This window comes from Ctenopharyngodon idella, chromosome 7 (assembly GCF_019924925.1).
Source record: "Ctenopharyngodon idella isolate HZGC_01 chromosome 7, HZGC01, whole genome shotgun sequence".
In the NCBI taxonomy this organism is placed as follows: Eukaryota; Metazoa; Chordata; class Actinopteri; order Cypriniformes; family Xenocyprididae; genus Ctenopharyngodon; species Ctenopharyngodon idella.
Genome location: NC_067226.1, coordinates 8162984 through 8190849, shown reverse-complemented (window position 1 = coordinate 8190849; position 27866 = coordinate 8162984). Strand labels below are relative to the sequence as shown.

The 27866-nt window shown below is 34.7% G+C and overlaps 1 protein-coding gene across 2 annotated transcripts; it reads left to right on the top strand.

The window, feature by feature from the left end:
- Positions 1 to 27866, top strand: pkp3b (plakophilin 3b). Of its 2 annotated transcripts, XM_051900026.1 has the most exons (14): positions 1 to 166; positions 1103 to 1250; positions 5446 to 5540; positions 7620 to 8257; positions 9710 to 9833; positions 17187 to 17391; positions 18845 to 19019; positions 19634 to 19751; positions 19984 to 20148; positions 21956 to 22135; positions 22404 to 22557; positions 22992 to 23187; positions 24468 to 24555; positions 27098 to 27866. In XM_051900026.1, exons 1-14 carry the CDS (start codon positions 137 to 139, stop codon positions 27137 to 27139), a joined length of 2358 nt encoding a protein of 785 aa, XP_051755986.1. In that variant the 5' UTR covers positions 1 to 136; the 3' UTR covers positions 27140 to 27866. The 2 variants fall into 2 exon arrangements, with proteins under 2 accessions (XP_051755986.1, XP_051755985.1); XM_051900025.1 differs by lacking the exon at positions 1 to 166 and having other exon boundaries at positions 815 to 1250.

Sequence of the window (27866 nt, the reverse complement as noted above, 5' to 3'; positions counted from 1 at the left end):
ATACTCCTCTTTAAACAGAATAGTTAAAGACAAGAGAAGAAAGAGACGAGCAAGAGGGGCTTATAAAAGGATATTGCGAGGCTACGTTCTCTAAAACCAACAAAAGAAAAATAAATAAGGAAGAACATATCTAACAATGAAACCAGAACCATCTTCTGTATTGAAGGCGAGTAATCATTTTTGTTATGTTTATATATATTTTGTTAACATTAGGTAACACAGTGTGAACTAACTTGAACAAACAATGAATGACCTTCTGGATTTGTATTAACATTTAAGATTAAGATTAACTATTAAGATTAATAAATACTGTCACAAATGTTTTATTCATGTAACAAATGAAACCTTATAGTTTGAGATTCCTTAGAAAAAAATGGTATTTTTTTTTTGTAAGTGATTTATTAATTCAAAAAACTATTAAGCTACCCTAAAATAACTTAAAAAGAATGTGATATAAATGTGATATAATGAATTAAACATTGCATACACTGTGGTAGTACCATGATTGTCTCAGATGGTAATACCATGGACCTGAATGTTTAGCATATTCAAATACCATTTCAATTACTCAGAGAAAACCATATGCCCATGATACCATGCCAAAAACATAAAACTACTTTTAGGTGAAGGATGACTAAACAGGTAGATAGCTCTTCACAGCATTCAGACAGAATCTACACGGTGGGGTGGGTCTCATATTGCTATTGTAACTCTAAACTGGCTGATAAATGCATATCTCAGTGCTGAGAGCACAGTGAATGAGGAGGCCCCGCCCCCGCTCGACTACGCTCTCCCTGTATCTATTGGCGACAGTAGTTAGGAGCACAGCTGCCTACGTAGAGCTGGACAGATCAAGTGTACGAAGCGCTTTTCATTTGACCTCCGCTCCGGGCAAATTACTTTTATTTGATATTGGAATTCTTTTAGAAGAACATTCGTGGGAAAAAAAACATAGTTTCCCTCGGAATACGGATTTCGGAGGAAAAAAAAAAACAACGCGAATAAAAACTAGTTTGAATTGCGTAATTTTTGGAGCGAGTTTTCGGACTTCACGATGAGTGCTGTTGTGGCCACTGACGGCCTGTTCTTCTCCGCCTTACAGCCCAGCACCTCGGTCACAACATATGCGATCCCGGCTGATGACCTCCCCAGGAGAGATCAGCTATCGAAAGCCAGACGCGTCCAGCAGCAGGTCCAGCAGCGAATGGCGGAGAAATCCTCATCCTCATCCCGAATTAACGCCTCTACAGGTGAGTAAAACCTGCTGATGATCCGTTATCTGTGGTCCTGTACTCTTCACAACTTTCCTGGACATTTTAAATATTAATATTACATACATAGTACGTAACACTGTAGTATACAGTAGGGGAATTTTGTTGCTCCCTGATGATTCTAAAGACAAACTGTTGTTATTGTTTCACAAATATAATATATACAATTTAAATGACTAATTTTAATGTTTTCAAATGTTAAAATACCTCTTTTTTGTGGTTTTGTCACCAATATTGTTATAGTTTAAAATTCTAACTAATTTGTTAATTAAGCAGCAACGCCAAGTTATGTAAATATAACATGAATACTATAATATGTATAATTCTATTATATATTGTGACGTTTAAGAAAACATTCTGTCAGTAATGCTTAAGCAAAACTTTACAACATTCCTACAACAGCTGAACTTGTGAACACAATAGCTCTGCATAGACTCTGGGTGACACTGATAGGATTTGTTTTGCATCAGTATGCAAATATCTGTTTGGTCTTCATGTGTTGGTCACAGTCCTTGCATTTTCTGCAGGTGTGCACACTGGTTCTCCATCATGCTTGTTGTGTTGCTATTGAATCTTGGATAAAAAGAGACAAAACACTGACTTTTGTGAGTGGTCATTTTCATTCATTTTGTTTTGCATTTGGCTGAGTTTGGCTGCTGGGAATCCCCTAACAAACAGGACACTTATTGTGGAACAAATGATATCCTGACAGTTTCCTGAAAACTAGACGGTCAACTGGCCCACTGAGTTAAACTTGTAAATGTTACATAAGCTGGTATGAATGGAAAATCGACCCATTGCACTACAATGAAACCTTGACAAGATATATAGAGACTTTCAAATGCAAATGTGTAAAATGGATCACTCAGCACATGTGATTTAGAGATGTAAGCCATTGTGAGCAGTGTATTTGTGGATGTTTGTGGAGGAGGAGGAGTGTAGATAACCCGTGGGAAAGGTATCACTTTCTTCTTTGGCTTAGAAAGGTAGAAATTAGGGCAAACCTCACTCTCCACCTCCCCAACACCCCACCCCCACTGCCCTGCATAAGTGAAACTTTCTCTTGTTAAGAAGGTGGCTGAAATATAACTGAACTAATGCTTGACAGAAGCACTTAGGTCAAACATTATATTAAAAATCACAAATTAACAGGAATAGGAACCTACAGGTTCCTAAGCTATTACATCGTATAGTATTTCATACTTAAAGAAGTAGACAGATCTCATGCAAAGTCCGTTTCTTAATATTTTACTAAAATTGTGAAGTGTGATTAATATGAATAGAAAAACCGTTGCTAACCAGTAACACTAAATAAAATCTGGCAGAAACTCTAGCCTTTGGGGTGCCTGTTAGCAAGAGGAATGTTAGGCATTTAAACTTTGACCCTATTGTTGAGCCTAATCACAGTAAGTGACTTGTAGAGCTTCAATCTGGCCTATGTTAGAGAACGAGTTTGGACGTGACCTTTTGAAAAGAAGACGAAATGACCAAGCTGCTGTTCTTGAGTGATTTTTCTCAAATACAGAATGAACTACAACCGAAAAAATCATTTGAATATTTATATTTTAGTTGGTTTTTTTTATCTTGTACATTTTTTTTGTATGCAACATGCACAAGGTGTTTTTTTTTTTTTTTAGTCAGCTTACACATGATCTCAGTTTGACCCGGTCTGACACACACTTGGTCACACCTTCATGTCCTTTGCAGAAGAGTTTCCTGCCATTTGATTCAGAGTGTTTTATCAGTATAGGGCAGATCTATTTTAGCCTATGGGAGACTTGAATGGGAGGATGTGTGATGTTAAACCATTTCAGAGAAGAAAAACAAGACGCATTCATTCGCATGCAACAGACAGCTGCTGCTTTGCAATTATCCTAAAAATATGGTGCACAGTGCCTGCTTTTGAATTATCATCAAGATTTATGCTTTGTTACTCGGATTTTGTAACCAAGATGTCAGGGAATGTGGGGATTGCATGGGTTCAATCATCCTAAGACTCATTCTGGTGATTTATTGAGCATGTGCGATTCAAATATCACACTTTATCAATACCAGCAGCAGCAAGTTTAGTATGTGTTGTGTTGTTATTGCACTTGGGTTTATAATTGAACATTTTTAGATGGTCCAGCTACAGCACTTGTAAGCTTTGTGGTCACGGGGCAGATTTCCTTTTTAGTTTTTATTTTATTTTATGTATTTTTTAACTTTTACATTTTGCAAATGTTTTTGTAGAAAACAAAACATTAAAACAAATTCGGTAGTCTAATAATATGTATTTAAAAACATCAACATCATTAAAGTATATATCAATACAGCCTGCATTTCAAGGAATTAATTAAGGTAGTGGAATGTACTCTTAATCCACTGAAAAACAGAAGGAGATGAGCTAAGACATGCATGTTACGTCAAGTATCTCTAAAACAAAACAGATGTTTCAATTTTAGAAGTAATCTTCCCTAAACACTCTCTTCTACCCAATATAAAAGAATTTAGCATTTAATAAACTACTGTATGTACTGGCTACCAGGGCGCCATCTAAATACTGTACACTTCAAAGATCTGAAATCCTGCCAGTTCAAGAAAATGCTGATTTTTTTCAAAAAATTATAGTCATAGTTAATCAAGATAAAGACAGCTTGGGTCATGACTTGAACCTTTAGACATTCTTGCCAAGACTTTAATTTGGACGTTTGTGCTTCCTGTCAGGCTTCAAACAGACAGATTAGAAACTTCAGTAGAAACAGGAACTAACTAGAAAAAAATGTTTTACGATAAGACAGTTTGAGGAGAAGGGTGTGATAATGAAGCTAATTAATAACTTTTAAGCATTTTAAATGATTACGAAAATGCAGATTGCATTATCAGAGCATTTTCTACATTATTATTGCCAAAATATAATAGCTCTTCTTAAAGGGGGGAACTTAAAATTGTCTTACATAATGTTTTAATTAGATTGCAGAATTTAATAAAAATATTAAGATAGATGGTTAACCCACTTTAGTCTAATAAGTTCAGTATTTTTCTTCTTCAGAAAAACATTGTAAAGATGTGCAAAGTCAATCTGCTTTTTAGTAACATCCAATGTCAGACTGAGTTTCACATTTTATGGAGCTCAAGCTGAGGAGCAATATATGGTTGACCTCATCTTTCAGTCATCACAAAAACTGAAGCTATTCCACTCCTCTTAACCTTGCTTTTCCTTATATCCAGTGGTACTGGAATGGATAGCTGACTCACTTTGGTTTGTTGAATGTAGACAATTTCTGTTTCTTACTGTCCCATTGCTTTATCATGAGGTTTTCTTTCATACAGGGATCAACCACTCAAGTTGTTTGTTTGTTTGTTCGCAAAAGTTAGTGTACAGAGGAAAGAAAGAGAAAAAGAAAAAGAGAGTAAGACAATAAAGAACATAGAAAATAGAGCACTGAAATACCTCCAAAAAACATTGAAAATAAGACAAAGGACCTCCCTATGATGTCATCCTCTTTTCCTTCTGTTTCATTCTTTTACGGTGTGCAGACTTCCCCTCCCACCCATGAAATAACTCCCTTGTTTAGTAGATTTAAATCTAATGTATGTTCACATATCTATTAGATGTAGACAACTAATCAGCACTGTTTGCAGCAGACTGGGTTGAGAAGCCAAGCACTGATAGAAACCCGATCTCTTAAAATTTGCTGAAGCACAAAGTAGAGAGCTGAATGCCAAACAAAGATCAGGTGACACAGCTGGGTCTTGTGTCACTGTTGACCACTGTGATGCTTTGGAAGAAATCCTCAAATGAAAGCCACCTGGGAGAGAAATTTTCCTGAGTAGTTTCTTAATAATAATTATCTTGATAGCAAAATAGGAAAAAAAAAAAAAAAAACTTTTCTGTGGAACGCAAAAGAAAATATTGTGAACAAATGTCTCGATGTTGTATTGAATCCCGCTGACTTCAATTGTAGACAAAAACAGGTGAGACATTCTTTATAATATTGTATTTTCTGTTCCGGAGAAGAAAGTCATTTTTTTTTTTTTTGTAAGTCAAATGATGACAGAATTTCCGTTTTTCTTTTTTCTTTTTTTTTTTTAAAGGGAAATAATATACGCAATATACAAACAAGTTAGACACAAATATGCTCATAAACAAATACATTGTTTTAACATTGTACTTAATGGTCCTCTTTTCCAGAATTTAACGGCCACTCATCCACTGTGAGATACCAATCCAAAAGCCCTGGATTCAGTTCCAAGTCTCTTATCTACAATGGCAACAAAACAATGACGGTAAGTGTGACCACATTCACACTTTCAATTGAATCCTCACTTATTTGAAACAATAATACCTGAGCTTGTTTTAGTAATGGATTTAGCCTTGCAAGTTGCAACATTTCCATTTTCCCTTATTAAAAAGAAGTATACTTCAAGTTCATTTTATGAAGTATACTTAAGTAATATTCAAGTATATTTTAAGTATACATTATGTAGTAAGCATACTAATATCAATGTACAGTAGTAAACTTGTAAGTGTACTATTTCAATACTGCTTGGGACTAAATTGGCCCACTTTTTAGTATATAAAAGTATGTTTTATGTGTACTATAAGTGTAACAGTAGTAAACTTAGAACAGTAGAAACTACGTTTCTCATTTGTACTGCATCTGTATTACAAGTGAACTTATAAATATACTAGTAGTTTATAATTTTAATACTTGCAGCACATTTTTTAGTTTATGAAAGTACACTGAATTATACTCAGTAAACTACTACTATAGTAGTTTTCTTTAAGTGAACATAACATTATACTTAAAGTTTACTAGTATTTATATATTATTTTTGCACTTTATGTATACTACTATGTTCCTATTTAGGTTTTTTTTTATATACTTAAACTATACCTTTAACTGTACTTTAACACTTTCCATTTTAAAAACATTTTATTCTAGCTTCATGCATCCTTTTTTATCAACACTTGAATGTGGGTACATTTCATTAAAAACATCTGAAAAACAAATCTGAGAAAAATCGCATGTTTGTCAAAGACTACAGCAAATCCGGATCGGATTCAGAACGCTGATCAAAACACAGATGGAGTAGTCCATCAACACCTCCTAAAGTTTCACAGTCATTTCCTCTTCATGGGTTCGACATTTCATTCAGTAATGTTAGGCAAGTTTGATTTATATGGTGTTTAATGTTTGATGATCGCGTTATTTATATTTGCACAAGCAATCTTCTATCACTTGTTTCTGCTACTTCTTCATGTGTGTTTTGATCTGGAGATTCAGTACTAGAAGATGCTTAATAGCGCCTCCTTCCATGTAACAGTGCAAACATGGATAGCCGGAAAATTCAGTCAGTGACGGGGAAAGAGTAAAGTAGATTTGAAATAAATTCCTATACACACTATGAGTGGACTACACACACACACAAAAAAAAAAAAAAAAAAAAAAAAAAAATCACATACTCAGAATTAGTAACATATCTTTTTTTTATTAAATTAATATTTTCAAACAATGTAAGTTTATAAGACAGTATCTAAAACTATGTGAAAAAAAGTATACTTAATAGGCTACTCAATCAAAAGAGTAAACACAACTACAAGCAGAGTATAATTAGAATGATTAATTATACTTTTAAGTATATCTCGATCAATAGATTGAGTACAAGTATAGGCCAAATATACTTAGACTTTTCTGTCAGTTTAAGTCAAATATACTTAAGTGCAATTTTAAGCATATTTCTGAGAAGCACGTAAAAAGTAGACTGAAAGTATATAATAATAAACTTATTTTTCGTAAGGGCCTGCTGTAATACTTCAATTTAATTTCAAGATCCAGTTTTAAAAGCACAGAGTTGAAGCCTTTACTGAAAGAAATCACATTGTTCATTTCAATTGGCAAGTTTTTTCAAGTTTTATGCTAGCTACTAAGTAAAATTCTTACATTTTACATTATTTTGCACTGATAGCACTCCTAAAATCAGGCCAGAACAGCCTACTATGAATGTTTTTTTATTGGATTAATTTGCAAAGTCCAAAATCCCTTGACAATTACACTCTGTGTGGCTGCACCCTGCACACACAATGATGCGGTATTTTGCATTCTCCTGTGGGAGCTGTGTTTAGAAAATGAAGTGCAGTTTTAGCAAGCTGTGGAGTTGAGCTCAGAGTCCAATGTGCATCTGAAACATTCCTAACCCAAGACCTCATGTGCCAAATGGTGGACCAGAGGCCACGTTACCCCTGCTGTGAGATAGCAGTGAGCCTGCAAGAGTAGTTAGCATGTACTTAATCACTCATATCAGACAATGTTGCTTTTGTATAATTTTCATATTCATATGACTTTATGATTTGCTTTTACACAGACGCCCCGACTGTCTCAGTGTGCAGGGGAATTTTCTTCTCGCTCTGCGGTAGAAATGGGCACACGGCAGAGAATAAGCCATGGTGTGCCCATGCCTGCCGTAGTGGGCCGCCCATACATGTACCACGATGATTCACATCTGAGTGGCTGTTACAACCAGATGCAAACATCAGAATCGAGGACACTGAATCGGACTGAGCAGGAGATGTCAGCAATGGGTGGGCTCACATTGCAAAGGCAGCCATCTCCTGTGGCGAACTGGATGCCGTCCTATGGCCACAGCCCTTCACCCAACGCGGTGCACAGGCAACGCACCCTCAGTGGGACCCTGGCACGGGAAGGTTTCAACACAGGATGGAGGGAGGCAGAGTTGGCTAATCAATATTCATTTAAAGGCCCTTCCCACCGGACCATCAACCGCATAAATAATCGTCAGGTGCAGCAACAACAGCAGCAAAGACTGAGCGGCAGCTCAATGCAGTGGCAACAGATGTCCACTGGGGGCACCAGTCTGATGGGTGCTGGGCATTACCAAGGCACCATGAAGAGAGCAGGGTCTGTGCATAGTATGAAGAGTGTCGGTCGCGGTGTAGATGTTTATGATGGATTGGCTGATGGAACCGCAGATGCTCTTGGCGGGTAATGTAAAATTATCTTTCAATACACTACAACAAAGATGTCAATTGTCTCTATTTAGCCATGTTCTTATGCCATGTTTACAGAATTCTTGATATAATTGACCATTAAGGACTCGAGTTTAATAGTTATACAACATAAAAGCATTCGTACAATGCAGTGTACATGATAAGAGCTTTTGTTTAAAGGGTTAGTTCACCCAAAAATGAAAATTCAGTCATTAATTACTCACCCTCATGTCGTTCCAAACCCGTAAGACCTTCGTTCGTCTTCAGAACATAAAATTAAAATATTTTTGATGAAATCCGAGAGGTATATGACTTGTCCATAGACAGCAATATAATCAACACTTTCAAGGTCCAGAAAGGTACTAAAGACATCGTTAAAACCGTCAACATGACTGCAGTGGTTTAACCTTAATTTTATGAAGCGACAAGAATACTTTTTGTGCAAAAAAAAACATTGTTGAATAAAGTCGTTATTTTTGTTTTGTTTTTGTGCACAAAAAGTATTCTTGTCACTTCATAACATTAAGGTTGAACCACTCTAGTCACTTCAACTGTTTTTACCTCTCAGATTTCATAAAAAATATATTAATTTGTGTTCCGAAAATGAACGAAGGTCTTACGGGTTTGGAACGACATGAGTAATTAATGACATAAATTAACTTTTTGTGTGAACTAACCCTTTAACACTTCATGTATCATCAATTATTAGCAAATCTTAAACGCACACTGCCGTTCAAAAATTTGGGATTGTTATGATTCTTTGAGAAAAAAGTCTCTTATGCTCACCAAGGCTGAATTTATTTGAATTAAAATACAGATAAAATAGTAATATTGTTAAATATTACTACAATTTAACATCTGTTTTTAATTTGAATATATTTTAAAATGCAATTTATTCCTGTCTTAGCAAAGCTGAATTTTCAGCATCATTACTCCAGTTTTCAGTGTCACATGATCCTTTAGAAATCATTCTAATATGCTGATTTGGTGCTCAAGAAACATTTCAACATTTTATTATCAATGTTGAAAACTGTTGTGCCACTTAATGTTTTTTGTGGGAATCGTGATAGATTTTTTCAGGATCCTTTGATAAATAGATAGTTTACAAGAACAGTATTTATTTAAAATAGAAATCTTTTGTTACAATGTACTGTAAAAGTCTTTAGCCTACTGTCAATTTTGATAAACTTAATGCATACTTGCTGAATAAGAGTTTCTTAAAAAAAAAAAAAAAAACTTACTCTTCTTAAAAAAAAACCCAAAAAAACAAACTTACTCTTACTTACCCAAACTTTTGAATAGTAGTGCATTAGACTTATACATTTAATATTAGATTTTTGTTTAAACATATTATTGTATAACTTATTTTAAGTATATTATATTTATACTTTATTATATATATATTTTTTATAACACATTTTCCATTTTGTTTTTTGTGAATGAGCAGAATCCATAACCTGGACATGACTACGGCAGTCAGTTACCTCTCTTCCACTGACGTTGCCATGCAGATGTTGGGAGCAGCCTACATACAGCATCAGTGTTACCACAGCAATGAAGCCAAGACCATGGTAAAATCAAAACAAAAACATTATATTAGTTCAGCAGTAAACATCTGAAACAATGGGCACTATGGAATTAACACATATGATGCAAGAATTAAGGGAAATCTGGAGATATCCACTTGCAATTTTGACTTCAATCAACAATAAAATGAGATCATACTTTTAATTTTGTGATTATTTATGGTGTCATATTTTCTGGTACTTTGGGGTCCAACCAGAGCAGAATTTGCTTGTGTTGTACATGGCGACTTTCAGTCCTGGGCAGCAACAAAGCTCTGTTTGGACAGGATTAGAGGGCGTAAACACAGGATGTGTTCTTCCTTTCAAAAACAGCCAGATGAAGTGCATCCGACAGGAACAGAATGCCAGGGTTTAGTGACGTTTTTTAAAAGTCGAACTCTTTTGAACTTTATTCACCGTCTTAAAAAGTGCAAAGTTCATGCCGTGAGACATTGAAAAAACAGACATGGTCAGTGACCAATGACTGATGCACAAGCACAAAAAAACAATCATTTGAAAAATAGCACAGGTGAAAACTCCCCCCAAGTGGTGGGTTGATTTGTCTGTTGAGTGGTCAAGTAGACAAAATGACAAAAGCTTTTTTCCACCACGGAATAAAAAAATAATCAAGATAATTGCTACTTTTTATTTCACAATTCTGACTTTTCTTCTTGCAGTTGCGAGTTTATTTCTCACAATTCCGACTTTATTTGTCGCAATTCCAAGATTATAACTCACAATTCTGACTTTATTTCTCGCAATTCCAAGACTATAACTCACAATTCTGACTTTATTTCTCGCAATTCCAAGATTATAACTCACAATTCTGACTTTCTTTCTTGCAATTCCAAGATTATAACTCACAATTTTGACTTTCTTTCTCACAATTCCAAGATTATAACTCACAATTCTGACTTTATTTCTCGCAATTCCAAGATTATAACTCACAATTCTGACTTTATTTCTCACAATTCCAAGATTATAACTCACAATTCTGACTTTATTTCTCACAATTCCAAGATTATAACTCACAATTCTGACTTTATTTCTTACAATTCCAAGATTATAACTCACAATTCTGACTTTATTTCTCGCAATTCCAAGATTATAACTCACAATTCTGACTTTATTTCTCACAATTCTAACTTTATTTCTCACAATTCTGACTTTTTTTTATCGCAATTCCAAGATTATAACTCACAATTCTGACTTTATTTCTCACAATTCCAAGATTATAACTCACAATTTTGACTTTCTTTCTCACAATTCCAAGATTATAACTCACAATTTTGACTTTATTTCTCACAATTCTAACTTTATTTCTCACAATTCTGACTTTATTTCTTGCAATTCCAAGATTATAACTCACAATTCTGACTTTATTTCTTGCAATTCCAAGATTATAACTCACAATTTTGACTTTCTTTCTCACAATTCCAAGACTATAACTCACAATTTTGACTTTCTTTCTCACAATTCCAAGATTATAACTCACAATTCTGACTTTATTTGTCACAATTCCAAGATTGTAACTCACAATTATGACTTTATTTCTCGCAAATCCAAGATTATAACTCACAATTCTGACTTTATTTCTTGCAATTCCAAGATTATAACTCACAATTTTGACTTTCTTTCTCACAATTCCAAGACTATAACTCACAATTTTGACTTTCTTTCTCACAATTCCAAGATTATAACTCACAATTCTGACTTTATTTGTCACAATTCCGACTTTATTTGTCACAATTCCAAGATTATAACTCACAATTCTGACTTTATTTCTCGCAATTCCAAGATTATAACTCACAATTCTGACTTTATTTCTCGCAATTCCAAGATTATAACTCACAATTCTGACTTTATTTCTCGCAATTCCAAGATTATAATTCACAATTCTGACTTTCTTTCTTGCAATTCCAAGATTATAACTCACAATTCTGACTTTATTTCTCGCAATTCCAAGATTATAACTCACAATTCTGACTTTATTTCTCGCAATTCCAAGATTATAATTCACAATTCTGACTTTCTTTCTTGCAATTCCAAGACTATAACTCACAATTCTGACTTTATTTCTCGCAATTCCAAGATTATAACTCACAATTCTGACTTTATTTCTCGCAATTCCAAGATTATAATTCACAATTCTGACTTTCTTTCTTGCAATTCCAAGATTATAACTCACAATTTTGACTTTCTTTCTCACAATTCCAAGACTATAACTCACAATTTTGACTTTCTTTCTCACAATTCCAAGATTATAACTCACAATTCTGACTTTATTTGTCACAATTCCGACTTTATTTGTCACAATTCCAAGATTATAACTCACAATTCTGACTTTATTTCTCGCAATTCCAAGATTATAACTCACAATTCTGACTTTATTTCTCACAATTCCAAGATTATAACTCACAATTCTGACTTTATTTCTCACAATTCCAAGATTATAACTCACAATTCTGACTTTATTTCTTACAATTCCAAGATTATAACTCACAATTCTGACTTTATTTCTCGCAATTCCAAGATTATAACTCACAATTCTGACTTTATTTCTCGCAATTTCAAGATTATAACTCACAATTCTGACTTTATTTCTCACAATTCTAACTTTATTTCTCACAATTCTGACTTTTTTTTATCGCAATTCCAAGATTATAACTCACAATTCTGACTTTATTTCTCACAATTCCAAGATTATAACTCACAATTTTGACTTTCTTTCTCACAATTCCAAGATTATAACTCACAATTTTGACTTTATTTCTCACAATTCTAACTTTATTTCTCACAATTCTGACTTTATTTCTTGCAATTCCAAGATTATAACTCACAATTCTGACTTTATTTCTTGCAATTCCAAGATTATAACTCACAATTTTGACTTTCTTTCTCACAATTCCAAGACTATAACTCACAATTTTGACTTTCTTTCTCACAATTCCAAGATTATAACTCACAATTCTGACTTTATTTGTCACAATTCCAAGATTGTAACTCACAATTCTGACTTTATTTCTCGCAATTCCAAGATTATAACTCACAATTCTGACTTTATTTCTTGCAATTCCAAGATTATAACTCACAATTTTGACTTTCTTTCTCACAATTCCAAGACTATAACTCACAATTTTGACTTTCTTTCTCACAATTCCAAGATTATAACTCACAATTCTGACTTTATTTGTCACAATTCCGACTTTATTTGTCACAATTCCAAGATTATAACTCACAATTCTGACTTTATTTCTCGCAATTCCAAGATTATAACTCACAATTCTGACTTTATTTCTCACAATTCCAAGATTATAACTCACAATTCTGACTTTATTTCTCACAATTCCAAGATTATAACTCACAATTCTGACTTTATTTCTTACAATTCCAAGATTATAACTCACAATTCTGACTTTATTTCTCGCAATTCCAAGATTATAACTCACAATTCTGACTTTATTTCTCGCAATTTCAAGATTATAACTCACAATTCTGACTTTATTTCTCACAATTCTAACTTTATTTCTCACAATTCTGACTTTTTTTTATCGCAATTCCAAGATTATAACTCACAATTCTGACTTTATTTCTCACAATTCCAAGATTATAACTCACAATTTTGACTTTCTTTCTCACAATTCCAAGATTATAACTCACAATTTTGACTTTATTTCTCACAATTCTAACTTTATTTCTCACAATTCTGACTTTATTTCTCGCAATTCCAAGATTATAACTCACAATTCTGACTTTATTTGTCACAATTCTGACTTTATTTGTCACAATTCCAAGATTATAACTCACAATTCTGACTTTATTTCTTGCAATTCCAAGATTGTAACTCACAATTCTGACTTTATTTCTTGCAATTCCAAGATTATAACTCACAATTCTGACTTTATTTCTCGCAATTCCAAGATTATAACTCACAATTCTGACTTTATTTCTCGCAATTCCAAGATTATAACTCACAATTCTGACTTTATTTCTCGCAATTCCAAGATTATAACTCACAATTCTGACTTTATTTCTCACAATTCCAAGATTATAACTCACAATTTTGACTTTCTTTCTCACAATTCCAAGATTATAACTCACAATTCTGACTTTATTTGTCACAATTCTGACTTTATTTCTCGCAATTCCAAGATTATAACTCACAATTCTGACTTTATTTCTCGCAATTCCAAGATTATAACTCACAATTCTGACTTTATTTCTCGCAATTCCAAGATTATAACTCACAATTCTGACTTTATTTCTCGCAATTCCAAGATTATAACTCACAATTCTGACTTTATTTCTCGCAATTTCAAGATTATAACTCACAATTCTGACTTTATTTCTCACAATTCTAACTTTATTTCTCACAATTCTGACTTTTTTTTATCGCAATTCCAAGATTATAACTCACAATTCTGACTTTATTTCTCACAATTCCAAGATTATAACTCACAATTTTGACTTTCTTTCTCACAATTCCAAGATTATAACTCACAATTTTGACTTTATTTCTCACAATTCTAACTTTATTTCTCACAATTCTGACTTTATTTCTCGCAATTCCAAGATTATAACTCACAATTCTGACTTTATTTGTCACAATTCCGACTTTATTTGTCACAATTCCAAGATTATAACTCACAATTCTGACTTTATTTCTTGCAATTCCAAGATTATAACTCACAATTCTGACTTTATTTCTCGCAATTCCAAGATTGTAACTCACAATTCTGACTTTATTTCTCGCAATTCCAAGATTATAACTCACAATTCTGACTTTATTTCTCACAATTCTAACTTTATTTCTCACAATTCTGACTTTATTTCTTGCAATTCCAAGATTATAACTCACAATTTTGACTTTCTTTCTCACAATTCCAAGATAACTCACAATTCTGACTTTATTTGTCACAATTCCGACTTTATTTGTCACAATTCCAAGATTATAACTCACAATTCTGACTTTATTTCTCGCAATTCCAAGATTATAACTCACAATTCTGACTTTATTTGTCACAATTCCGACTTTATTTCTCACAATTCCAAGATTATAACTCAGTTCTGAGAAAAAACACTGATTGTGAAATTCTGACTTTATTACTCGTAATTCCAAGATTATAACTCACAATTCTGACTTTATTTCTTACAATTCCAAGATTATAACTCACAATTCTGACTTTATTTCTCGCAATTCCAAGATTATAACTCACAATTCTGACTTTATTTCTCGCAATTCCAAGATTATAACTCACAATTCTGACTTTATTTCTCGCAATTCCAAGATTATAACTCACAATTCTGACTTTATTTCTCGCAATTCCAAGATTATAACTCACAATTCTGACTTTATTTCTCACAATTCTAACTTTATTTCTCACAATTCTGACTTTTTTTTAATCGCAATTCCAAGATTATAACTCACAATTTTGACTTTCTTTCTCACAATTCCAAGATTATAACTCACAATTTTGACTTTATTTCTCACAATTCTAACTTTATTTCTCACAATTCTAACTTTATTTCTCACAATTCTGACTTTATTTCTTGCAATTCCAAGATTATAACTCACAATTCTGACTTTATTTCTCACAATTCTAACTTTATTTCTCACAATTCTGACTTTATTTCTTGCAATTCCAAGATTATAACTCACAATTTTGACTTTCTTTCTCACAATTCCAAGATTATAACTCACAATTCTGACTTTATTTGTCACAATTCCGACTTTATTTCTCACAATTCCAAGATTATAACTCACAATTTTGACTTTCTTTCTCACAATTCCAAGATTATAACTCACAGTTCTGAGAAAAAACACTGATTGTGAAATTCTGACTTTATTACTCGTAATTCCAAGATTATAACTCACAATTCTGACTTTATTTCTTACAATTCCAAGATTATAACTCACAATTCTGACTTTATTTCTCGCAATTCCAAGATTATAACTCACAATTCTGACTTTATTTCTCGCAATTCCAAGATTATAACTCACAATTCTGACTTTATTTCTCGCAATTTCAAGATTATAACTCACAATTCTGACTTTATTTCTCACAATTCTAACTTTTTTTTAATCGCAATTCCAAGATTATAACTCACAATTCTGACTTTATTTCTCACAATTCCAAGATTATAACTCACAATTCTGACTTTATTTGTCACAATTCCGACTTTATTTGTCACAATTCCAAGATTATAACTCACAATTCCGACTTTATTTGTCACAATTCCAAGATTATAACTCACAATTCTGACTTTATTTCTCGCAATTCCAAGATTATAACTCACAATTCTGACTTTATTTCTCGCAATTCCAAGATTATAACTCACAATTCCGACTTTATTTGTCACAATTCCAAGATTATAACTCACAATTCTGACTTTATTTCTCACAATTCTAACTTTATTTCTCACAATTCTGACTTTATTTCTTGCAATTCCAAGATTATAACTCACAATTCTGACTTTATTTCTCGCAATTCCGACTTTCTTTCTCACAATTCCAAGATTATAACTCACAATTCTGACTTTATTTCTCACAATTCCGACTTTATTTGTCACAATTCGAAGATTATAACTCACAATTCTGACTTTATTTCTCACAATTCCAAGATTATAACTCACAGTTCTGAGAAAAAACACTGATTGTGAAATTCTGACTTTATTACTCGTAATTCCAAGATTATAACTCACAATTCTGACTTTATTTGTCACAATTCCAAGATTATAACTCACAATTCTGAGAAAAAACACTGATTGTGAAATAAAAACTCACACCTGTGAGAAAAAGTCAAAATTGTGAGATAAAAAGTTTTTTTTTTTTTTTTTACATGACAAAATGACTAAAAACCCTTTCAAAGTCTATAAAAATAAACCATGTTCAAGGGAAAAAAATAAGTCAATGAGACAGCTTTACAATAAAGAAGTAAATTATGTTAAGTTTGCTTAAAAAAATCTACTGGCCCTTTTAGTTGTCAGCTAAAAATTTATTCGCATAGCTGATTGACCATGGTCAAGCTCTAAGCTAAGCTGCTTTTTCTTCACTATTGTTAAATTTTATACTCAAGCCAGATGGAGAGAATACCTTCACCCTGCCCTTAATCTTTATCCTGAACCTCAGGGAGCAGAACATTCCGCCTGAGAGCACATCATGGCAAAACATAGACAGATGTCTTAGCAGGTTGCCATGTCAGGCTGAAAAAGATTAACTATTTTTATCTGCTATCTGTGAAGCACAGAAATGAGACTCAGAGACATGGGATCATTTAGGAATCAATATAAGTAATGAACTGATTAAAAAATGATATTTCTTTCTTGCTAAACTAAACTAGATGTTTTATTCTTCCACAGGTGCGCAGTTTGAAGGGCATTTCAGCATTAGTACAGCTGTTCAGCAGTGAAAACCAGGAGGTGCAGCGCTATGCGACAGGTGCTACACGCAACCTCATCTATGAGAATATGGACAACAAGACAGCTCTTATTGAAGCCGGTGGAATTAGCAAACTAATTGGTGCTTTAAGAGAACCAGATGATGAACTACGCAAAAACATCACAGGTACGTATGTTTGAGTTTTGGAAAATGTTTTGGACTATGAACTTTAATTTGGAAATAAAGAATGGCAGTATATCAATATTGATTTAGTGCAAAAGTCCACCACATCAGTCAGGTCAGGTGATTTTTAGATGTCAATTTAGAGCAGATTTGTCAGTGCAGACAGGTGGAGAGTTAAGTTAGGCAGCGAGCATATTCAGAGAAACACAGAGAGAGAGCAGAAAAGAAAAAATGGTCTGGCTGTTACCTGGAATTACTCCAAGTCTCAGATGCAGTGGGAAGTAGACTCCCAGAGGCCTTTGTGCTTTGTGAGCTCTCCTATCACCCCCACCCCCTCACACACTCACACTCACTTAGTAAACAATCCTTGACATTCTTTCCTGCTGGACTCAGGGTTGCCAGGTCTCTTAGTGACATTTTATGACTTGTACTCTTATTTGTGATGAGTTTAAAACCTCACAAGACACTAGCACCTTAGCGATCTGTGTACTAAACAACCATTACATACACATTTAAGAATTTAGACTCTAAATGTAAACAGTTTTTTTTAAAAAGATGTTGAAATTTTGAGTTTTAGGCTGATTACATTTTTAGGCAGCTCTACCTCAGTGGTCTAACAGTGCTTGTCAATGTCAAAATGATCTTCAAATCAAAGAAGGCGGGTCTTACTGTCACTGTCACAATGCAATGAGAGTTTGTGGAAAGATGTAAATAGATTCAAGTATTAGTAGACAAATGTTTTACAATAGAAATGTTCAGTGACCAACAGTAATAGACTATCTACAACTTTTTGTAAAAACTTCGCCATTTTGAATTGAAAATATGCAATCCTGATTCATGTAATTCATAAATGAACGTGACGAGACAAACTATTTGACACTATCAACGCTGAAATGAATCTGCAGCAGTCAGGTGGTACAAGTTGTTTACATTCATTATTATCGTATTGTTATGTGCTTTGAGACATGAGGTAATTTAACGCTGTCTCTCGTGACACTTTGCAGAATCTGCTGTGTGCGTTCATATGTTTTGAAGGAGATGTGGCTTTAGAGAGCATTGTGAAGGGAGGGCGGGATCTCATGCTTTCAAAGCTAGCCTGCTAATGCTAGCCTTTCTGAAATTGCCTACTCTACTTTTAATTACCTTTCATTTAAATAGCTTCTTATTTTGCAGAACTGAACAAACTTAGTCATTTAGTTTTATGTAGTATGAATGGCAAAAATCCAAATAAATGGCTTAGGTGGAAAAATTGGATTTAAATATTTTTGGGATGCAACACATATGTGAGTTCATACAAAGTATACAGTAGTGCAAGATAAGATTTAAAAAAAAAAAAAAAAAAGTGACTAACTAAAATACAATATATTAGTTGTTATACTCCATCAGCAAATGCGAATGTATATTATATTTATGAGTAAAAAGGTAAAGAGAGTGTCTTTCTCTCTCTCTTCTGTAGGCATTTTGTGGAACCTGTCTTCTAAAGACAGTCTGAAGGAGAGGCTGGCTAGAGAAAGTTTGTCTGAGCTGACGGAGAGAGTGCTGGTGCCTCTGTCTGGAGGAGGAGATGCTGGTGTCATTCAACAGAGCGCGTCTGAGGCTGATATATTCTTCAACACCACAGGTTGCCTCAGGTACAGCCATCACATTTACACCTGCATTTAAATGCATTCATGTTCTAATACCTGCATGCATACCTTTACACATGCATGCACAGCATGGTCAAAAATTAACCAAAGCATGAGCCAAAAATGTCAACGAGTGTAGTAACTAGCTTGAGATATTTAAAATTTGGGGGTGTTAAAAAATAAATAAAAAAAATAACATTACATGAAATTAAATATTGTATATTTCATAGTATCATATTATAGGGCTAGACCTGTCCATTATGTCAGGTACTTGTATATTTGATTAAAAACTACCAAAAATAATGCAAATAAAAATAAAGACTTCAGTTCTGAAACTGATCCACAGACGCACTGTACACACTATCACTTTTATGCTTTCATTGGGTAACAATCACAAATATGAATGTTTATGGCTGGTTACCATTGTGTAATTTGCAAGTTGTAAAAGACACAAGAAAAAGGATTATACAACGTACCAGATTTCCAGCTGGAAAGATTTGTAGACACAATAAAAATTAACCTGCTTAAAATATTTAAACATAAACACATGAAAAAAAAAAAAAAAAAAAAAAAAAAAAAACTTGACATGTTAACATCACCCATTAATGTGTATTTAAAAGGAACCTGAGCTCAGTGAATGAAAGAACCAGGCAGCAGATGCGAGAAACTCGGGGGCTGGTAGACTCTCTGGTCGGATACATCGAAAACTCCCTACAGGAGGGGAAAGTGGAGGACAAGGTCAGACCTGAGAATCAACATTCAAATGTTGTGCTTGCTAATATGCTAGCCTTGAGCCGGTGCAATAGTGTGGCATTTACAAAGTGAAAACCATTCTAGATTCATTTTCAGATGGCAATTAGAAAACTATTGTTATTAAATCAGTATTAATTCAGGAACATCTGTTGCTGTAATCTACAACATCATTTCCAAAACCATTTGAAATCCTAATTCTGTACTTCTGTGCCTCCAGGGTGTAGAAAACTGTGTATGTGTCCTGCGCAACCTGTCGTACCAGCTGTACTCTGAGATCCCTGCTTCAGTTCAGATGCGTTTGGAAGGACCCACTCGAGCACAGGACACACGGCACAATGACCCCATCGGCTGCTTCACACCACAGAGCAAGAAAGCAAAAGATGTCAGTCACTCATCCATATTTATGCAATATTATTGTCCTTGCTCTCCTACACAAATTATATTTAATATTGTTCATGTATTATTTTTCCCAAACTTAATCAGATACTTATTTGCAGACTTGTTTCAAAATAGGATATTCTTTAAATATATACAGTATAGTGATAATAATACATACATTATTGTTTGGGGTCAGTAAGATTTTTTTTTTTTTTTTTATGTTTTTGAAATACATCTCCTATGCTTACCAAGGCTCCATTTATTTGATCAGAAATGCTGTAAAAATATTAATATTGTGAAATATTATTACAATTTAAAATAACTTTTTTATTTTTTATTTTAAAAGGGTTAGTTCACTCCGAAATGAAAATGTCATTAATTACTCACCCTCATGTCGTTCCAAACCCGTAAGACCTTGTCTTCGAAACACAAATTAATATATTTTTGAGCTCTGACTCCTCCATAGACAGCAATTTAACCACCACTGTCAAGGCCCAGAAAGGTACGAAAGACATTGTTACAATAGTCCATGTGACTGCAGTGGTTCAAGCTTAATTTTATGAAGCAACAAGAATACTTTTTGTGCGCAAAAACAAAAATAAACGACTTTATTCAACAATCTCTTCTCTTCCATGTCAGTCTGCTGCGCAGCTGACATTATTGAACGCAGACTCAGTATTGGCCGGCACCTGCATCAGCATCACATGCATGCTACGTGCTGCTAACGTGAACAGCGTCGGCCAATACTGAGCCGGCATTCAGACGTAAACACAGAAGCCTGCACTGTGCTTACTGCGGCAACTGCGTAGGAGACTGACAGGGAAGAGAAGAGAAAAAGCTCTCGGATTTCATCAAAAATATCTTAATTTGTGTTCCGAAGATGAACGGAGGTCTTACGGGTTTGCAACGACATGAGGGTGAGTGATTAATGACAGAAATTTCATTTTTGGGTGAACTAAACCTTTAATGTTTTTTAAAAAAATATCTAATTTATTCATGTGAATTTTCAGCATCATTACTCCAGTCTTAAGTGTCACATGAACCTTCAGAAATCATTCTAATATTCTGATTAGGTTAAACATTTCTGGATTCTTTGATTAATAGAAAGTTCAAAAGAACAGCATTTACTTGAAATAGAAATGGTTTTTTTTTTTGCATTATTAATGTCTTTAATAACGTTAATGTTTCTTCAAAGGCCAATTCTTGCTAGTGTAAGAATTGGACTTTGAACAAAAAAAAAAAGTTTTTTTTATGGTGGTCCCCCAATGTTTATGGTACTTACATGCCTGTTACTTTTAACCTAATGTAAGAAAGCATAATTTCTTTAAAGTTCAGCTGTAACCCAACTGATATGATAAGAAATAATTTTTTCAGACACTTTAAATGACCCATTCATATTGGACCTCACCCACCAGCTCTCATAGCACTACTGTTGTAATATAGCCTACATGCTGTTTCATTATTATCTACATACTGTCACAAATTGTTGATCAGTTTAATGTGTCCTTGATGAATTTGAATGATTGTGCTGCTTAAGATTTTTGTGGAAACCGTGATACATTAGAAAGTTCAGAAGTATTTTTTTTGTATCAATGTAAAAGTCTTTACTCTCTCTTTTGATCAATTTAATGCATCCTTACTGAACAAAAGTATTAATTTCTTTCAAAAAGAAATTTTTTTTTTACTTACCCCAAACTTTTGAACATTAGTGTAGTTATGTGCTCTCAGCAGCGTGCTGAAAGAGTTATTATAGTTCATCTAGTTAACTTCCTGCTGTCTGTCTTTATTAAGTTTATAATGTGTCCCTTCAGAGGAGTCAAGAGCTGTCCACCTTCTCTGAAGTGGCAAGAGTCCCTAAAGGAGCAGAATGGCTGTGGCACCCTCAGATAGTCGGTCTGTACAACCGCATCCTGCAGAGCTGCGAGACAAGCACAGCGACACGTGAGGCAACAGCGGGAGCCCTGCAGAACATCACAGCGGGCGACAGCAGGGTGAGATACCAGATCTGACACGGCACTGACTTAATCATATTTATTTACTCTTATCTCTTTTATTTATCACTTTTAGTGCTATTTGTAAAGTTCAGTGTTTTTTTCACCTCTCCTACTTATTCCATCTGTATGTTCTCCCTTCTTTGTTTTTCCATTGCTTTAATTTCTCACTATTCCCCTATGTCTCTTTGTGTTTTATCTGGCTGGATGTCTAAATAATTGCTTTTTTGTTTTCCTTCACTCACCATTTTCCTTTTTTCTCTCTTAGTGGGCCTCTGTGTTGAGTCGTGTGGCGCTGGAGCAGGAGCGGATGTTGCCGGTGATTCTTGACCTGTTGCGAGGCCCCACGGATGCTGAGCTCCGTTCTCTCACGGGTCTGCTGAGGAACCTCTCCCGACACTGCAAAAACAAAGCTGATATGGGTTAGTGAATCTCTTTCTGCCCCAGCTCTGTCTTTAATTACATTTTACTGTGTAAAACACCCCAGCCAAGATTTCAACATTCTGGCAAAGAAAATGTCTAGATCAGTAAAAAGCTATTGTGCAAGCTGATAACTATAAAAAAACACTTTTCTCACTGCCCAGTGTTTGCTTTTCCCCCTTAGACGGATTTCTTACACATTTTTACTCCCACACATTCTTTTCAGTTCCCATCAGACTCATACTTGTATCATTCCCAATATCCGCTGTACTGCCGCCCATTCATCCCCACCCTGACCTCAGCTCTCTGTTTCACTATAATCCACCCACGCTGGGCCACAGGGCACCTCCTTCATCAAACTACACATATTATTCACTCTTCCACTCTTTTTGTTTGTGTAATTCCAATTAAATTTGTTTTTGCTTCCTATCCATAGCTACCAAAGTGGTGAATACTCTGGTGAACAAACTCCCCAGTGATGGATATCAGAAAGAACCTTCTAGTGACGTGGTGGTCAACATCTGTGGGGTTCTCAACAATCTGGTTACAGGAAGCTCTCTAGCTGCAAGAGATATCACTTACTTTGATGGACTACCCAAGCTGGTCAGCATTAAGACATCTCATGACAACAGGTAAAACGGTTGCAACGCTACTAAAGCTTCATTCTTTAACATTGGAAATGTTTCAGAGATGAAAACCAAAAACATTATAATTTCTCAATCCTGGTTTTGACACTGAACTGAAAAATTGAAAGTTTCTGCTATCTAATGATATAATCATTGATGTCTCTACATCAAACCTAAAAAATATATATAATTTAAATGGTGGCTGTCATAAAAAATTGACTAAAAATGACCTCTAAAGATTCCAAAGAATTTCCAGATTTTTATTTATTTATTTATTTTTAAACATTCACTAACATTCAAAAGCTTTGGGGCAGTAATTTTTTTCTTTTATGCATTAAATTGATCAAATGTGACAGTGAATACATTTACAATGTTACAAAAGATTTCTATTTCAAATAAATGCTTTTTGAACTTTCTATTTATCAAAGAATCCCGAAAAAATGTATCACAGTTTCCACAAAAATATTAAGCAACATTGATAATAACAAATGTTTCTTGAGCACCAGATCAGCATATTAGAATGATTTCTGAAGGATCACGTGACATTGAAGCTTTGCCATCACAGGAATAAAATACATTTTAAAATATATTAAAAATTATTATTTTTTTTAAATTATAATAATATTTCACACTAATACAGTTTTGGTAATTAATGCAGTCTTGGTAATTATAAGAGACTTCTTTCAGAAAAATAAAAAAATTGTACCAACCACTTTTAAATACTTTTAATAGAATAGAACTACATTTGGGTTATTCTCAGGAATATTGATATAACAGACTTAATAATGGGAAATAAATTAAATTCTTTGATAGATTTACTGTAACTGTTTAATTTGTAATAGAAATAACATTTGAAAATAAAATAGAATTATCTTTAGGGTTATTTTTTAGGATTAAGCTTAAGGTTAGTAATGATAAAACTTTGTAATCACTAATCACATATTCAGGATTGGGGTGGCTAGTGTACGAATTGGCCTTTGAAAAAAAACAAAAGGTTTCTTTCATGGTGGTCCCCCAATGTTTATGGTACTTACAGGCCTGTTACTTTAAACCTAATGTGAGAAAACATAATTTCTTTAAAGTTCAGCTGTAACCCAACTGATATGATAAGAAATCATTTTTTCAGGCACTCTAAATGACCCATTTATATCGGAACTCACTCACCAGCTCTCATAGCATTACTGTTGTAATATAGCCTACATGCCGTTTCATTATTTAGCTGTTTAATCAAGAGCACAATGTCCCAGCATTGCTTCTCATGTTTCTCCCTTCTTATTCTGTCTCAGTCCTGGGAAGCTGAAAGCAGCTAGGGCCGCCTCTACGGTTCTGTCCAACATGTTTCAGTACAGCAAACTTCACAGAGACTACAAACAGGTGAGTCTCAATATAATACCCAGCTAAAAGCTCAAATGAATGTGTTACTGTTCAGAGTTGCCAGTAGTAGGCGTGTGACAAAAGGCCTGTTCTCTGTAATCTGATATGAAAATGGATACCTTACTGTATACAGACTTTGCAATGATGGTATTGTGTGCATTTGCTTACCAAGTATCAGTCTGCTTGGCCAATGGTCAGCTATTTTATTATGTCAAGTCAGTAAACATGGGCGGTTAGAGTGTGTGAATGGCTCCTTAAGTATACTGTAAAGATGTCCAATTGCCATTTACTGTGCTCTACAATGTGATATCAGCCATGTTAGTCAGTTATATAACTGAACTGGAAAAATATTTACCCACAACCCGTTACTTATTACCAGACTTGACTTCAATTAAAGCAAACATATTGTCTTTTATGTTTTTACTGTTAAAATGAGTTTTCATTTCTCATACCTTAAATTATATTGCTGCATATTTACAACAAAAATGAATTTACTCAGTAAGGATGGCAAGCACACTACCAAAAACTTCTGACAAAAGCAACAATTTAACACTCGAGCTGAAGGCCATATTGGTCAGGTTATTGTTTCTCTGGCATCAACACAAGATACATTTGAACTGATTTTGAACTCACTGAAAGGATTTTTCCCCAGAGTGGTTCTATTGTATTAAATAGTTAAAGCCTAATGGTCAATTACACCGGAAGAGATCACTGATCAGGCGTAACATTATGACCACCTTCCTAATATTGTGTTGGTCCCCCTTTCGCTGCCAAAACAGCCCTGACCCGTTGAGACCCCTGAAGGTGTGCTGTGTTATCTGGCACCAAGATGTTAGCAGCAGATCCCTTAAGTCCTGCAAGTTGCGAGGTGGGGCCTCCATGGATCGGACTTGTTTGTTCAGCACGTCCCACAGATGCTCGATCGGATTGAGATCTGGGGAATTCAACACCTCAAACTCGTTGTTGTGCTCCTCAAACCATTCCTGAAACATTTTTGCTTTGTGGTAGGGCGCATTATTCTGCTAAGAGGCCACAAGTGAATACCGTTTCCATGAAAGGGTGCACATGATCTGCAACAGTGCTTAGGAAGGTGATACGTGTCAAAGTAACATCCACATGGATGGCAGGACTCAAGGTTTCCCAGCAGAACATTGCCCAAAGCATCACACTGCCTCCACCGGCTTGCCTTCTTCCCATAGTGCATCCTGGTGCCATGTGTTCCCCAGGAAAGTGACACACACACACCCGGCCATCCACGTGATGTAAAAGAAAACGTGATTCATCAGACCAGGCCACCTTCTTCCATTGCTCCGTGGTCCAGTTCTGATGCTCACGTGCCCACTACTGTTGGCGCTTTCGGCGGTGGACAGGGGTCAGCATGGGCACCCTGACTGGTCTGCGGCCCCGGCTAAGCAGCAAACTGCGATGCACTGAGTATTCTGACACCTTTCAGTCAGAACCAGCATTAACTTCTTGAGCAATCTGAGCTACAGTTGCTCGTTTGTTGGATCGGACCACATGGGCCAGCCTTCGCTCCCCACGTGCATTAATGAGCTTTGGCCGCCCATGACCCTGTCGCTATTTCACCACTGTACCTCCCTTGGACCACTTTTGATATCTACTGACCACTGCAGACTGGGAACACCCCACAAGAGCTGCAGTTTTGGAGATGCTCTGACCCAGTCGTCTAGCCATCACAATTTGGCCCTTGTCAAACTCGCTCAAATCCTTACGCTTGCCCATTGTTCCTGCTTCTAACACATCAACTTTGAGGACAAAATGTTTACTTGCTGCTTAATATATCCCACCCACTAATAGGTGCTGTGATGAAGAGATAATCTGTGTTATTCACTTCACCTGTCAGTGGTCATAATGTTATGCCTGATCGGTGTATGTGACTGACCAACCATACATTTTTGTAAATGTACAGCATGATATCCAAATCTAAAATGATTATAACAATAATAAACAAATAAATAATAATAAAAAAAATATAACATAAAAATAATGTAGAGAAAAAAATTCAAAGTTGTCAATTGTGATCTGAATACAAGTAAAGTGAGATGTACAGTTCTCCTCATAGATATCTAGATATCTATCTATGATATCTATAGTGTCTAAACTAAAGGTTTGAATGCCAAGTACCTCACAAAATGTGCAATCCAGTGATTCATTCTTCTTTAGAAGCGCTCATTGTTACAAGCCAGTACTTTGTTTCAAAAGAGGACATTTTCCAGCAGCTCTTGCCATTTTTATGTGCATCACATACTGTGGGCGGTCCATGGACTAACAGTTTGAGGCTGAGACTAGTTAAAGTCTGTTGTGTCTGTGGTGTTCAAAATGCCGTTGGTCAGATCAGTGGTCCATGTGGAATGTGACTGGAATGCAGGAAGTTCCTTTTTGATCAAAGTTTGGGCCAACTTCTTGCCTTTCCATCATCTAGATGCAATATACCAATATATTTCTTCATTACTACCTTTTATATTCAGACTATTATATACTACTAATTTAGAATGATCTTTTTCTGTTTTCAATTTTACAGAAAGGTTTCACAAGACGAGATTTCACTGATGCGACCATCTAATCTGTGTCCATGACTCAGTGCTAAACCCAGTGGACAAGATGGCATTTGACATCTATGGGATTTTACACATCTTTACCACCAAAGGGAATGCGACCAGCCTGCTTCTCTCAAACACACACATATTGTGACCAGTAGCGAAGAGAGTGAATTCTAATGTTTTTACTAGAGTATACATTTTAGTTAACAGCACCCTTAAAGTATTACAACACGTCAGAGATGTAGAGGAATGCTTGTGGAGCACTTAGTCTAACAGACAGGCTGATAAGCGTGTGTTTGTCATGGTTGAATTAATGCTATAAGCCTGTTTGAGAGAAGCCATTAACATCCATTAGTTCCATTACATACTGCGGTCAAAGACTAATTCCTTTTCATCAGACCTGCTTCTTTTACATAGATTTGAAGTTTAAGCCTGTCCAGCCTCTCCGTCTTATCCTAAACATACATATATATTATTTTTTTATTTTGCACGCAGATATTCACAGTTCATAGGCTAAAATCATGACCTTTACAGAAAGAGAGACTGAAGTAGACTGTGAACTAAAATGTTGTAGTTGTTTATAACTAAAGAAACAGATTTGCTTGTTTTGCAATAAATATTTGAGATTGTTGCTTTTCATGTAACATTTGCTGCAGGCTTTTGTAGTTGTTACAGCTATAATAGCCTTGGATTTTGAGTGCAAATGAGCTTACAAATAACATTGCACCTGAAATAAACCTTTGAACCTAT